General features: G+C 41.6%; 1 protein-coding gene across 15 annotated transcripts in view; it reads left to right on the top strand.

The window, feature by feature from the left end:
• NSD1 (nuclear receptor binding SET domain protein 1) overlaps positions 1–15,045 on the top strand; it is a 129,655-nt gene that overhangs the window by 69,175 nt on the left and 45,435 nt on the right. For all 15 annotated transcript variants that reach the window (XM_058677597.1, XM_058677586.1, XM_058677592.1 and 12 more), the window contains 5 exons: positions 951–1,060; positions 4,877–4,952; positions 6,902–7,020; positions 7,934–8,077; positions 14,566–14,689. In XM_058677597.1, coding sequence (XP_058533580.1) covers positions 951–1,060; positions 4,877–4,952; positions 6,902–7,020; positions 7,934–8,077; positions 14,566–14,689 — 573 coding nt within the window. The remainder of the gene's footprint in view (positions 1–950; positions 1,061–4,876; positions 4,953–6,901; positions 7,021–7,933; positions 8,078–14,565; positions 14,690–15,045) is intronic.

The raw sequence follows: 15,045 nt of genomic DNA, 5'->3' as shown, positions 1-15,045 counted from the left end.
CGCGATGGCCCTGGTGTTGGCTGTGCTCTCGTGCCTCTGTGCTGCATTACCGGAGAGCGGGATCGGAAGCAAAGTCAAACCGTCTCCAGTATGGGTTTATTACAGGGACCGCGTAAGCTGCCGTCCCCAATAGCAAAAGGATTTTTAAAAGTGTAAGAGAGGGCTCGGCAGCGTGGCCTAGTGGCTAAGTTCCCTGCCTTGATCCCATGTGGCCGCTGGTTCTAATCCCGGCAGCTCCACTTCCTCTCTATCTTTCCTCCTCTCAGTATATCTGACTTTGTAATAAAAAGTAAAATACATCTTTATAAAAAAAAAAGTGTAAGAGATGCTTTTAATACCTATTATGAGCCAAATATGAGGCTTTTTAATACAGTTTTCTTAAGAGTAGACCAACAGAGTGTCTAATTTGTTCAGAGCAAAAAAAGTGTCCACACACAGAACATTCTCACATTAGTTTTTATCTTCACTGAATATAGTGTGTGGTTGTAGTTTTAAAAAATATTTATTTATTTTTATAGGAAAGGCAGGCTTACACAGAGAAGGAGAGACAAAGATCTTCTACCTGTTGGCCCACTCCCAAGTGGCCAAAATGGCTGGAGCAGAGCCAATGTGAAGCCAGCTGTTTCTTCTGGGTCTCCCACATGGGTGCTGGATCCCAGGGTCTTGGACTGTCCTCGACTGCCTTCCCAGGCCACAAGTGGAGCAGCCAGGATACGAACCAGTGCCCATGTGGGATCCCGGCGGTTACAAGGGGAAGACTTTAGCCACTAGGTATTGCGCCAAGCCCAAGTAATATTTAATAATAAATAATTCCCTTTTCTGTCCTTCCCTATAAAGTAATAAGGAAAACTCAAACTGTATTGTTACTCAATTTGTGTGGTATATAGATCTTTTCAAAATTTGCTTGTGCTGAGTTTCGAATCATCTAAGGAAAGATACATGCATTTCAGGAAATTATGAAAGTAAGCGCCAACGGAAGCCAACTAAGAAGCTTCTTGAATCCAATGATTTAAACCCTGGATTTATGCCTAAGAAGGGTGACCTTGGCTTTTCTAAAAAGGTATGTTAGTTTTTTCAATTCTAAGTTAGTTATACCAGGAAATAGGTGATTTTAAACACTACCGTCTTAGTAACATTTGTGACGTTGGTGGAATTCTCTTGTCCTTGGTTTCGCTTTCTGCAGTTGACATTAGATATCTTTAACCACAGTCCCAAAGTATTTATTGGAAGATTTCTGTAACCTAGTCTATAACTGTTATATATTACACACAAATCTAAGTATTGCAGTGAAATTCCATGCTTTCCCACTTTCCTGCTGGGATATAATTCATTGTTTAATTGGTTATATCAAGTATGCCACCTGCCTAGTAGCTTCTCAATATGTTAGACTAACTTTTTGTGATATTGCATGGCTTGTGTTCATGTAATTGTTACTTAAAAAATCTCCCAAAATACCAAGGCACTGATGGTGGCAATTCAGGTATGGCAAAGAGAAGCCATGACGTGCTATCTTTTCATGAAAATGTACAAGTTCTCAGTAAGGAACAAAAATATTGGCTGGTAAAATTGCTGAAATCCATCACAAGAGCAAATCTGTTCTTGAAGTTGTGAAGAAGAAAAAGGAAAATTGTATTAATTTTGCTGTTGCACCTCATACTGCAAAAAATTGGGCAACAATGCAAGATAAATGCTTAACGTGGAAAGGTAGTAAATTTGTGAATGGAAGATAGTTTCTGATTAACAGCAAGGTGTGCCGGAAAGCCTGTGTGATGAGCTTTGAGAAAGAATTCCTTATAAGAATCGACATTACGTCATTTACTGCGACTAAAGGATGGTTACCTAGATCGAGGAATAGGCTTGCACTGAGAGAGAAAATTAATGGAGAGGCTCTGTCTGCCACATTTCTGGCAGATTGGAAGAGCAACTCTTCAATTTTGATGAACCGAGGCTGTTTAGGAAGAAGATGTCCAGTAGAATCTACATTCATAAAAATGCCAAGGAGGCACCAGGGCATAAAACATGGAAGGACAGATTACTCTGGTGAGTATCGTACAGTTAAATACTTTGAGAGAGGGAGAAAGAAGGAAGCCTTATGTTTAGTTAACCTTTTAAAAAATACATTACAGTTGCTTTACTTTGTCGTTAATCTGTTTGAGTCGTAACTATAACATATCATGTTATACATGTCATAACATGTATACATAGGAGAAGATATTCTATATTCAGTTTAGTTTCAGGTATCCACTCGCCGTATTGTAATGTATTCCCTGTGGATAAGGGTAGATTATTGTACAGGTAATTTGTATTGTAAGCCAATGTACACGGTTAGCCTGAGAGATCCTGTTTTTGCAGACTTTAGCAGTTGTATGACCATGTGTATGAGCTGATTTCTGCTCTTCTATACAAATGGAAATGTTAACAAGTTTTTGTGGTTGGATAAACTTGGTAGTAATTTCGCAGCCTCCCAAGCTGCCTCCAAAACCTCTACCTGGCTGCTACTTTCCTTCCATCTCTAATACCAATAACCTACTCGTATCCTCTTGCCATGTCCGTATCAAATTAAACCACCTATGTCTGCTGTAACCTAGGCAGAAATATTTGAACATAAATGTTTGAGTTTGTAGTCATTGAACCAATAAACCTGAGCTTATTGTAAAAGTCTTGGAAGAGATAAACGAGTGGGTAAGGAATACTGGGATTGTTTAATTGTCTTGGAGGATAGAAATGACATTGTAGTCAGATGATGAATTAAGTAATATCGTACAAGTTGAGTCATGGTAGGCTGTTGTATTATACTGAAGATGAAGTGATGTCATTCCAATTTCAATGAAATTTGGAATTGAGGCTACTTAACAAAATGAATTAAAGGGATGAGGTAAATACTGATTTTGAAGTTGAGCTCCTTAAAAATTCATGTTCTTGTATAACTTGCTCTCAAAAGCCTTTTTCTAATTTGTGTTTACAGAAAAACGTTTTTTCTTTTCTTTTTAAAAAAGATTTATTTTTATTGGAAAGGTAGATTTACAGAGAGAAGGAGAGACAGAAAGATCTTCCATCCACTGATTCACTCCACAAGTGACCACAATGGCTGGAATTGAGCCGATTCCAAGTTGGGCCTAAAGTTTGGAGTTGAACTGATCTGAAACCAGGAGACAGGAGATTCTTTCAAGTCTCCCATACGGGTACAGGGTCCCAAACCTTTGGACCGTTCTTTACTGCTTTCCCAGGCCACAAGCAGGGAACTGAATGGGAGTCAGAGTAGCCTGGACATGAACCCATGCCCCTATGGGATCCTGGTGCATGCAGTGCAAGGATTTAGCCACTGAGCCATTGCATTGCACCCCATATGTTAATTTTCTAGGGCAACAAAAAGCATGATAAAATCTATATCCTTAGTTTCAATTACATAGGCTAAATCCCTTACTAGGCCTGCCTCTAGCCCTTGTTTCCATGTGTACTGGCAGGTGCTATGGTCCAGCCCTGAGTGGTCCACTCCAAGCCTGGCTTTAGTACCTACTGGCAGGTGCTGCTGGCTAGCAGAGGAAAATCTTTGATTTATGAAGGTGAGGTTTAATCTTAGCTTGTGTCAAATTGAATGGCTGTATATAGTTTTAGGAAGGTCAGTTTTAAATATTGGATGGGTAGAATAGAATTGCAACCTTTGGGTCTTTAGAGGGACACACCTTCTCTCTATGGAGCAGAATTCTGTGTATATTAATAGGCTGCCTATTCTTTTTTTAAATAATATGTGCTTGTCCCAAGTCCTTTTGAAACGCGTTTTACCTGATGCCTTTCTTGTAAGGTTTCTTTTCTGTCATTATTCTCATACTGTGTGTTTTTGTTTTTAAAGATGTTTATTTGAAATGCAGAGTGACAGAGAGATCCTCCATTCTTTGTTCCACTCCTTTGTCGTCAGCCATGGCCTGGGCCGGGTCAGTCTGGAGGCAGGGTCTCCATCACGGTCTCACATTGGGTGTAATGGCCCGGTCTGGTCAGTCTGGAGGCAGGGTCTCCATCACGGTCTCACATTGGGTGTAATGGCCTGGGCCGGGTCTGGAGGCAGGGTCTCCATCACGGTCTCACATTGGGTGTAATGGCCCGGTCTGGTCAGTCTGGAGGCAGGAACTCCCATCACGGTCTCACATTGGGTGTAATGGCCTGGGCCGGGTCAGTCTGGAGGCAGGGTCTCCATCACGGTCTCACATTGGGTGTAATGGCCTGGGCCGGGTCAGTCTGGAGGCAGGGTCTCCATCACGGTCTCACATTGGGTGTAATGGCCTGGGCCGGGTCAGTCTGGAGGCAGGGTCTCCATCACGGTCTCACATTGGGTGTAATGGCCTGGGCCGGGTCTGGAGGCAGGGTCTCCATCACGGTCTCACATTGGGTGTAATGGCCCGGTCTGGTCAGTCTGGAGGCAGGAACTCCCATCACGGTCTCACATTGGGTGTAATGGCCCGGTCTGGTCAGTCTGGAGGCAGGGTCTCCATCACGGTCTCACATTGGGTATAATGGCCCGGTCTGGTCAGTCTGGAGGCAGGGTCTCCATCACGGTCTCACATTGGGTGTAATGGCCCGGTCTGGTCAGTCTGGAGGCAGGAACTCCCATCACGGTCTCACTCGTGGGTGGTAGGGTCTCAAGTACTTGTTCTGTGTGGTGCTGCCTTCTCTCAGACACATTAGCAGGGAGCTGGCTTGAATTATCTGGGACTTGATTCTGCATTCTATGTTGGCAACGCAGGCAGTGGCTTAATTTGTTGTCATGACACTGGGCTGCTATCATATTATCTGGCAATAGACAGCACAGGGCTCGGTATGTGGGAGAAGAGATTTATTTTCTGTTCGTCTATAAACCTTGTTGCCTTTGACTTATTTATAGTGTTATGAAGCTGGCTATTTGGAGAATGGGATTCCTGATTCATGTGCTGCGTCTCATTCAAAAGAGTTTGGCAGTGGTGAGTATTTTTGAGGTTAAGAAAACGGAGTGCTTTGTCTATAAACTGAAGCAACTGTTAATGTGTAAGCAAGGCTAGTTAAGGCTGAGAGTTCCTAACAGTTTGCCCAATATGTTTCCTGCCACTATGGCTAAAATTAGAAAGTTCTATTTCCCTGTTGGCAGTTAATTGTATTTGAGGAAAGGGATGTTTGGGTCAACAGGGGGAAATAGCTCTTTAATGTTCATGCTAGGGTAACTCTCCAGGTACCCTTATTCATTTCTTGACCTTGATTTGATTTCTCTGAGATGCAAAATACGTAATCAGAGGTGGGAGAAATTACACAGTAATCTTGGGGGGCGAAGAAGGAGATCATCTTTCACCAAAACAAACAATAACTGTGTTTCATTTAACACATTTATGAACCTAGATCAGTTAGTACATGCTTAGGGAAAAGCTTGCGTTGTGGGCTGCCCCACTGCTGTTCTCTGTTAAGGGTTTGGAAACTTGCCACATTTATGTAAAAGTTGTCTTGGTATTTTTAAGCATCTGTCTCCTCTTTCTTCTTCTTTGGTAGGACCATGCAGCATTATAAGTTAGTGTAGTGTGTTACCTCTATTATCCGTGTATTCCCGAAAAAACTTGATGAATGAAAAAGCAGAGCTAGGAAACTAAATCCACACCAAATTCATTACCACAGTACTTGTTACCACTCTGGAACCTCTCCGTGCCAATTTTTTGTACCACTTGGAGCACTCATCTAACAATGTCATTTTTTGTTTAGTGTTATTCTTGAAATAGTAGTGTACCACATGTGGTCTTTCATCTAAGAAATAAGATAATGTAACCCATGTGCTTGTAAATTTTCTATTTAGTACATCTAGTATTACGTCAATTTATTTTAATCATATAGGCAATTATTTCAGCAGTCAATATGCTTGCTATTAAAATAACTATTCATAATAACAAATAGAGGCTCTGTGCCTCTACTTTCACATTTCAGGAGTTTTGGTTTGGTTTGGTTTTTTGCCCTGCCATCATGTGACCTCTTCTCAGACTGTCAGCAGCTTTGGTAATACATCTTCACGTAGGCAGTTGAAAAGGTGAACACAAAGAGCTAAAATGCGTGTGATGGAAAATGAGGGAAGACCTGGAGTTTCTTCATTTACATATGCCAGTTGCGGTTGTACATTCATTTTGTATGGCTGCATGTTCGAGGATGGACACAAGTTACCTAAGTTAAACCACTAAATGATCCGGGGGACCTTTCTTCCTAGCAGCATCTTACATATTTCAATCCTACTTTATTGTTGTTGTTGTTATTGTTGTTTGTTTGTTTAACTAATAGATTATGAGAGTCCCAAGAGAGACTCCCCAATGGCTACATGACTGGTCAGGGTCAGGCCAGAAAGAGGCGGTTCCTCCAGTGGATGGCAGAGCCCCACACCATTGGGCCGTTTGCCATTACTTTTCCTAGGCTATTCCTAAGTGGGATGTTGGTGTTGTAGGTGGCAACTTTGTTGGCTGTGCCACAATGCTGGCCTCCAGAAATGTAACTCACTGTCTGTAAGCTTGGAGTCTATAGGTTAGCATCTTCTTTTTGACTAGTAAATACAATCACTTTCCATGTATAGGATATTAAAATCTCTGGAGGAACTGGAAATTCTATCATTTCAATCATACAAGGCAAAATTACTTCACTAGCCTCTACATTTGCTATTTAATACATGTGAGGCACAAGTCTCTGTAACCATTTCTTTAGCTAATTAGAGTCAAGGGTAAGTATCTTTTTTTCACCTTTCTTTCCTAATTTAGAAACCTGGGGAGTTTTGTAATTGTATTTTACACTAGTATGCTATAATTCTATGTGGTCTTTTTATTTAAAGACATTTCTTGAGGAATCTACCATCATGATCACCTAGTGGGTAACATCTGTTTTTTTTTTTTTTGTTTTTTTTTTTCTGTCATAGGCACTACCAAAATTTTTGATAAACCAAGAAAGCGAAAGCGACAGAGGCATATTGGAGCTAAGGTGCAGTGTAAAAAAGTGAAAAATGCCGACTCATCAAAAGGGGTGCCAGGCTCAGAGGTATCACCAAGTTCCTCATTTTTCACCTTCCAAAGAGAAGCTCCTTTGCACAATAGAGGCCACAGCCCACTTTCCCTTGAGCTTACTTAAGAATAGTTTTCTACTAAATGGCTAATAGGTAGAAATCTTGGAGAAAAGGAAGGTCTTGTCCTAGTGAGATAATTATTTGCATAGTTTACATATTGCAACTGTGGATATGGTCTTTTTTTTTAGAAGATTAGACCCTGTGTTTAAGATGTTATTATATTAAGTAATTTTTTTTAGAAAACCAGAGAGCACAATATTAGTAAACCATATGATTTGCATAGCCTTTGATATTGCCCTTTACAAGCTGAGACTGCTACAATTAAGAGGAAAGTTTTTTTGCTTTATCTCTTGATCCTCAGTTGCTTGATTTTAAGGTAATGTTTATGTACATGAGCTTTTTCAAACAATCTCCGTATAGAACATCAGGGCATTCGATGACACTACCTCTGGCTTTCCAGCTAAGTGTAAAGAGAACAAGAACAAGGCTGGGCAGTACCACGTGTTAGCATGAGGAGAGTTTCTTTCTAGTACAGTAGAAAGAAAATGCCCAAGGAGGGCATTGTTTAGGAAACACTGATCTTGGACGGACAAATAAGTAATCAAATAAACTGAAGAATGTTTTCTCTCCCTTAGTGAAACCTTAAAATGGAACAGCCCAAAAAGTTCCAGTGGAACAGCCTCAGAGCAGTTAGTGGCAGGGCATGAGGCGCCCACTACCCGCCCAATCACAGCAGGGTTAGAACTAACATTGCATGCAGTCCGCCCGCGTGATTGGCTGAACATCTGTAAGTGCTTAATGGCTAGACAAATAGCAGCCCAGAGGGAGGGGTCAAATGGAGTAGACATCAATAATACAGACGTGGGATGTTATTTTTTTCTCTGCAAGGGAGAACTGATGGCTCACAGGACAGCGGCAAGTCCTAAGGAGGCTGTTGAGGACGGAATAGAACACGACTCTGGGATGCCTGCATCGAAAAAATTGCAGGGCGAACGAGGTGGAGGAGCTGCACTCAAGGAGAACGTGTGTCAGGTAGAAAGTGCTTGCCTGCCTGTGTTCTCATTCCTTGCTTGTGCTCTTAAAGAAGCCCTTTCTGTGTCTCTTTATAACAGAATTATCACAGTTAGAATAAATGTCTTTTGAATGATTTCAGTAGAATCCCTTCAGTAAGGCTGTAACATGTGCCATCCCCCAGCAGAGAATGGAAAAAAAGGTCGTTTAGTGTCGGTCATCTGCCTGATTTACCCTTGAACCCTGAAGCGGATCTGAGATGGGAGACATGCATCTCTAGTTGGTCATTCAAACATAAATCTGTCCCTGTCTCACACTGTGAGGATATTTGGATTGCTAAGGAATTTGTCAGGAGATTTTGATAGGGGGTGGTGTTATAAGATTTAAAAATTTTTTATTGGAAAGGCAGATTTACAGAGAGAAGGAGAGACACAGATATTCCTTCTGCTGGTTCACTTACAAAATATCGGCAGTGGCTGAAGCTGAGCCATTCTGGTGCCAGGAGCCTCCTCTGGGTCTCTCACAGGAGGACATTGTCCCAAGGACTTGAGATGACCTATGGCTGAATTTCCCAGGCAATAAGCTGGGAGCTGGGTGGGAAGTGGAGCAGCCAGGACTCATACTGGTGCCTCTATTGATGTCGGTTTTTAAAGTTCGAGGATCAGCCAATTGAACCGCAACACCAGCCCTGAGATATTTTTTGTTTGCTTGCCTGTTTTAAAGTGACAGGTGTGAAAAATCAATCATTTGGATTTTCCCATTTGATAAATACTTACAGAGTATTTACTGTGTATCAAGTATTATTCAGTCTTAGTAAATAGCACAGGGTAGAGTACTATTTTCTTCATTTCATAGTTAGAACTGAATCACGCTGGTTAAGGTGGTTGTTTGAGGCAACACCGCCAAGCCTGGATTGACCCCTGGGCGCTCTGCATGTCCCTGTATTCTTAGGTTGGGACTCTGGTCACCCTCCGTGAGGTGCCAATCGGATCAAGAGGTTATCTGATTTTGAAATTAGTCAAGTAGATGCTTTCTGTATCCTCATTATTTATCCTCTCTTCTATATCGACCTATGTAAATTCTTAAAAAAAAACAAAAACACCATGATATAGAAATTTGAGGCTATTACTTGTCTTTTGATTGAAACAGCCAAAAAGGCTCAGAATTAGTTGTGACTAATTGTATTTTTTTTCTTTTTTACATTTTTTATTATTATTCATTTTATGATACAGTTTCATATTCCCTTATCCTTTCCCCAATTCCCCCCCACACCTAGTTTCTCTATATCATTACTAAGATATTGTTCTTCATACACAGTCATATGTCCATCATTGCGGATATGGACAATGGCAGAGAGTCCAGAATCCTATTGTCAAGATCTAGTAAACAGTTTCATTGTAAGTCCATCTTTGTCTGGAAACAGAAATGCATACCACACTGCATCCTCACATCTGGATGTTCATCTCCATTTCACAGCTACTGTACATCCCCTTAAATGAAAAGTCATAATACAAAATCAACAATAGAAAGAAAAATAGAAATTTACAATGTCATGAAGTTGAATGACGTTACTAGATATGACAGTCTCCATTACACAGCTACTATACATCCCCTTAAATGAAGAGCCACAAAAGAAAATCAACATCAGGGAGAAAAAAAGAAATTAACACCAAGAAGTTAAATAATATGCTATTAAATTAAATGACTAATGTGTAGCTGAAGAAATGAAAATCAAGAACCTTCTTGAAGAAAATGATGCCACTGCATGATCTAGGAGTCATTGAATGATTTAATCAGAAGAAAGTGTTTTGAAGAGATGAAACCAACAGAAAACAACAAAACTCATGCAGTATAGATTCCGCTGATCTTTGTTGGTGAAATGTGTCCCCTCCAGACAATAAACAGATGGGTTTTGTTTTTTAATCCATTCTACTAATCTACGACGTTTGAGCTTAAGCCATTTACTTTCAGAGTTTAATATGTATGGGTGTTACTTTGGTCCTGTCATTTTAGGAATGGGTTGTTCATTGGTTTAGTCTTCTGTTGTCATTTTACTGGGATGTTCTTCCCATTTGCCTTTGGTTTTGGTAGGTGCTGTGCCTCTTCTCTGTCAGGAGAACATCTTAAAGTATCATTTGGAGGGCAGGTTTGAAAGATGCAAATTCTTTTAACTTTTCTTCACTGTGGAAGAATTTTATTTCATTTTCAAAGGCGAAAGAAAGCTTTGCTGGATATGTTATTCTAGGCCGACAATTTTTTTCTTTTAGAATCTGGAATATGTCACTCCATTCTCTTCTTGCCTGTAGAGTTTCCTGTGAGAGGTCTCCTGTGAGCTTAATTGGCATTCCTTTATATGTCAATTGATTTTTTTCACATGCACATTTAAGGATTTTTTCCTTATGTTCAATTGAAGAGAGCTTGATAATCATGTGTTTTGGTGAAGATTGCTTTTGATCAAGCCTGTTGGGAGTTCTGTGCCCTTCCTGGAACTTGTTTCCCAATTCTTTCTCCAGATTAGGGAAATTTTCCTTTATTATTTAATTAAATACATTTGCAAACTCAGCTTCTCTTTCTGCACCTTCTGGGACTCCAATAACTCTTATATTTGGCCTCTTAATAATGTCTTTCACTTCTTGAATACTTTTTTTAACCTGATCCAGCTCTGCTTTCAGCTTTTTGTTTGCTTCCCCCTGATGACAGGAAATATCTTCCATTTCTGAGATTCATTCTTCTGCTTGCTTCATTCTCTTTTGGAGACTCTCCACTCTACTTTTAATTTGCTCTACTGTGTTCTTAATTTCTGATATATCAGCCTTGATTTGCTTTATTGCTTCCTTAAATTCTTTGAACTCTTGGATGAGCGTCTCATTTTTGATCAAAAGCTTTAAAGTGAGTCTTATGGATTCTGTGTGCCCCATTTTCTCAATGTCTTCCTCAGTGAACTCTGAGGTTGGCATAGGTTTTTGCTCCTTTGCAGGGAGTTTTTGGTAATACTCATTGTGCCTTTGTCTCTTCTTTTGCTCTTGGTCATTGTACTTCTGGTTAGCAGAGTCTTCTCCTTGGGGTAGGTTTCTAAGCTGTGTCACCCACAGGTCTACAGTTCAGTTTTACTTATTACAGTTGGTACACAACTCTTTGCTTGCAGCCAATTGTGCCACTCCCTCCAGCGAGTTCCAGGTCTGGGTTCTTAAGCTAGATTTCCACCAAGAACTCCATAGCCCCAGCTCTTGGCTCACCACTCTCCAACTCCTGTGATACCATGCTGAGGTTGCACCGTTGTTTCTGCAACCTTTCTCCCACTTCCAGTTGGAGCAGGTCCCAGGATTAGGGAGACACCAGGTGTCCTATATAGCTAGGTTGTTGGTGGTACTGATCTTGTCTGAATCTGTTGGATGTTAGGTATGGGTTCCACACAGACCTATTTTGACCATTACGATGCCACAGTCGGTATTATTTTCTTGCGGGACCAGTGCAATCCATGGAACTCAGCGAGTTCTCGCAAGCTCAGCACATGCACAGTTCACTGTTGTCCCATGCAGTCCTAAAGCTATTCCCACAGTGTGCAAAATGGCGCCTGACGTGCCACTACTACAGTTCTTTATCTGCTGGCCGTCAGATCCGAGGGCTACCCAGACCTGCCCCGGGTGGAACCCGTAGAATGCCATGTGGATGCAGTTCACTGAATCAGAAATGAGCTCACTCCCAGCCCAGTGTATGCTCAGTCCTTTGCCTCCTTCTGCAAAATGGTGCCCATTTCAGCTCTGGGGGGCTGACTGGGCTATGAAATCCATCCTGTTCTTGCACTGCCCATCTGGGATCTGCTGCTCTGTCTCTGCTCCTGGTCAAATCAAATGGACCAGCAGGATGGACAGTTCTTTGGGTTCACCTCCCAAGCTCCCAGTGAAAGCCCCTTCCCACCTGGTTGCTGGTGGAGCTCAGATCGCCATTTGCTGAATGCCACTGGAGTATCAGTCACTGTAGCACCACACTGTTGTGTCTGCTGCTTTCCTGTATCTGTCGGTCTCCAGGTACCCCTCTGCTGTTCTGTCCTTTCCTATTTCCTGAAATATGTCCTCTCTGCTTCATCCTGATTAAATGTTTTTCCGTCCGTTTAAACATGTCCTTACCCTATTCCGCCATCTTGATTCTTGACTAATTGTATTTCAATCCAGTTTTTTGCCCGTTTTTTCTCACTGATCATACTGCACTATATGTTAAGCACAGAGCTAATGCTCAAAGGCATTTTTGTCCAATATTTGCAAATATCTTACAAACATTATTATTATTAAGTTAAAATTTTTGTTCCCTCTGCTCCCTTGGCTTGTTTGTATTCCTGTGTTTATTAACATTTCCATTTACTTGTGTCCCAGTTTTGAAGATACAGCACATGATGATCCTAGCTATAGTTAATTCATAGCATTTAGGTAATTTCAAATTTTTATTTAATTTTTCCTGTGTTTGAGATCTAAATTTGAGGAAACTGATTGAGACACTACCATATGCAGAGTAAAGCTGTAACGTAACATTTGTCAATGTTTGCATGCTAATACTGGAAAACAGGTGTGCCAAATACAGGTGGATTGTGGCTTTGGAAGTCCTCTTCGATAGCCTTTCTTGCCAAGTCTTTCCTACTCCTCTAAATGTTGAAGTCTTTTGGTGACCAACAGGTACTAGCTTTTGAGTCCTTAAGACAGTAGAAATTGCTGACCCATTTTTCCCTTTCGTGTTTCATATGGTGGTTACAGCTGGCTCACATCTTTAGATCCAGCTGAGCACAGATCAGCACTGAGCAGGGGTGGGTGGGTCAGTGAGCTGGAAGGGTGGCCCTGTTGCTCACGAGGTAGCTAGGTGATGATGGGTCTGTGTGGCACCACATCTGTACTAAACATGTGCCAACATTTTTTTTTGCTTGTCATGATTCCAGAAGCAATATAATAGAACAGCTGTTTATGCAGAGGTATGAGGTAGTTAGAGGTCTAAGGTATATTTGAGTGTACACACATTATATTGAGCATATACAGAGCTTCACATGCAGCAGGGATTGCTGGCTGAGCGTAGAAGCCATTTAACTATGTATTTGGTTCTTTGTTTTCATCACTAGGAATACAAGTCAGGAGTTTAAGTGCTGACAGAAACATGTTGAGAATGTGCACAGTCTAGACAGGGACAGGTGTACATCCTGATTTCCCAAACCTGTGTTTCCTAAGCGTGGCCTCTTGGAGGCCTTGGCCAGACCTCTGTAAACAGCAGGCCAGCACCAGTGTGTTCAAGTATGGCACTATAGCCTGCTGATTTGGCTCTGTGCGGCTCGTTCCTTTTTGTGGTACACTCATTCTCTGTGCAGCTATGGAGGGTTCTTTTAAAAATAAACACATGATCCCATCCGTCCCTTGGTAAGACACCGATGGTATATCTTTTCAATTACAACAAAATCTAAAATTATCAGCATCTTCATCTTTTGGAGGGGAGGATGAGGATGGGGGGCACATTTAATCTTGGTCTGCTTAGACACTGGAAAGTTTACAAACAAGGAGATGTGGAGAGAAACATTTTCCATCCACTGATTCACTCCCCAAGTGGCCACTAAGGACAGAGATGAGTCGATCTGAAGCTAAGTGCCAGGAGCTTTTTCTGGGTTCCCACACGGGGGAGTGTAGAGACAGAAAGCTTTGGGCCACCTTCTACTTTTCCAGGCCACAAGCAGGGAGCAGGATGGGAAGTAGTAGAACGGGCGGGACATGAACCCACGCCCATGGGGATCCTAGTGCATGCAAGATGTGGGTTTAGCCACTGAGCTATCACACTGGGCCCTTCATGTGGTGAACTTTGAGTACTTGTTGCTTTTCTGGTCCTTCAGATCCTGTGTAGACATGGCATTTAGAGCTGAGTTTGAAATACCACTGCTAGTCCCCAACCACATGGCTTGTCTGATTTCCTCCTCAATACATACATATCTGGTATCTTTTTTTTTTTTTTTTTTAAGATTTATTTTATTTTTATTGGAAAGTCGGATATACAAAGAGGAGGAGAGATAGAGAGGAAGCTCTTCCGTCCAATGATTCACTGCCCAAGTGGCCACAATGGCTGGAGCTGAGCCAATCCAAAGCCAGGAGCCAGGAGTTTCTATGGCGTCTCCCACGAGGGTGCAGGGTCCCAAGGCTTTGGGCCATCCTTGACTGCTTTCCCAGGCCACAAACAGGGAACTGGGGCTGCTGGGATTAGGACCAGCACCCATATGGGATCTAGGTGCTTTCAAGGTGAGGACTTTAGGTGCTAGACTACCATGCCGGGCTCTCCCTTTTGTTTCATTGGTCACTGTATCTCCTATACCTAGAATATAACAGCCCTAAAAGCTATAAAGTCTGTGGTGCCTGGAACATAGGAAGTAATTATTAATGACTAGTATAAAGAATGGCAAGATTTCTTGTTTCCGACTCATGTGATGCCTTTCCACTTGAAATTTTCAAAACCTTTTTTCTATAGAGAGATCTATTTTCTTTGTCTTTCAGAATTGTGAGAAGGTGGGTGAGCTGCTATTATGTGAGGCTCAGTGCTGCGGGGCTTTCCACCTCGAGTGCCTTGGGTTAACGGAGATGCCCAGAGGAAAATTTATCTGCAACGAATGTCGCACAGGTAAAGTAGACATCGAACAACCTCCTGACGATGATCTGGTTGCAAGTCTTTCAGAGGGAGGATGCGCGTTAATTGCAGGCACTAGTTTGTTTTAATACTGGGCTATTTATTTGCCCAAGTATTTTTGTGGTCCCTGCCATCTGAAAGGTAGACCAAGTGAATAATAAATGAGTAACATTATTGGAAGTATGAGCTCAGGCCATTTAGGAAGCATTCTGAGTTTGGCTTGAAAGAGAAATAGAAATTGCCATCAGGAGGGAATAGGAAACAAAATCTAGTCATGAAAGTAAGAAATTTTAGGATATGAGGAATATATACCACTCTAGAGCTTGAAATACTTTAGTCAGTGGTGGAAG

This window comes from Ochotona princeps, chromosome 19 (assembly GCF_030435755.1).
Source record: "Ochotona princeps isolate mOchPri1 chromosome 19, mOchPri1.hap1, whole genome shotgun sequence".
Taxonomy (NCBI): Eukaryota; Metazoa; Chordata; class Mammalia; order Lagomorpha; family Ochotonidae; genus Ochotona; species Ochotona princeps.
This window is presented reverse-complemented; position numbering and strand designations above follow the sequence as displayed.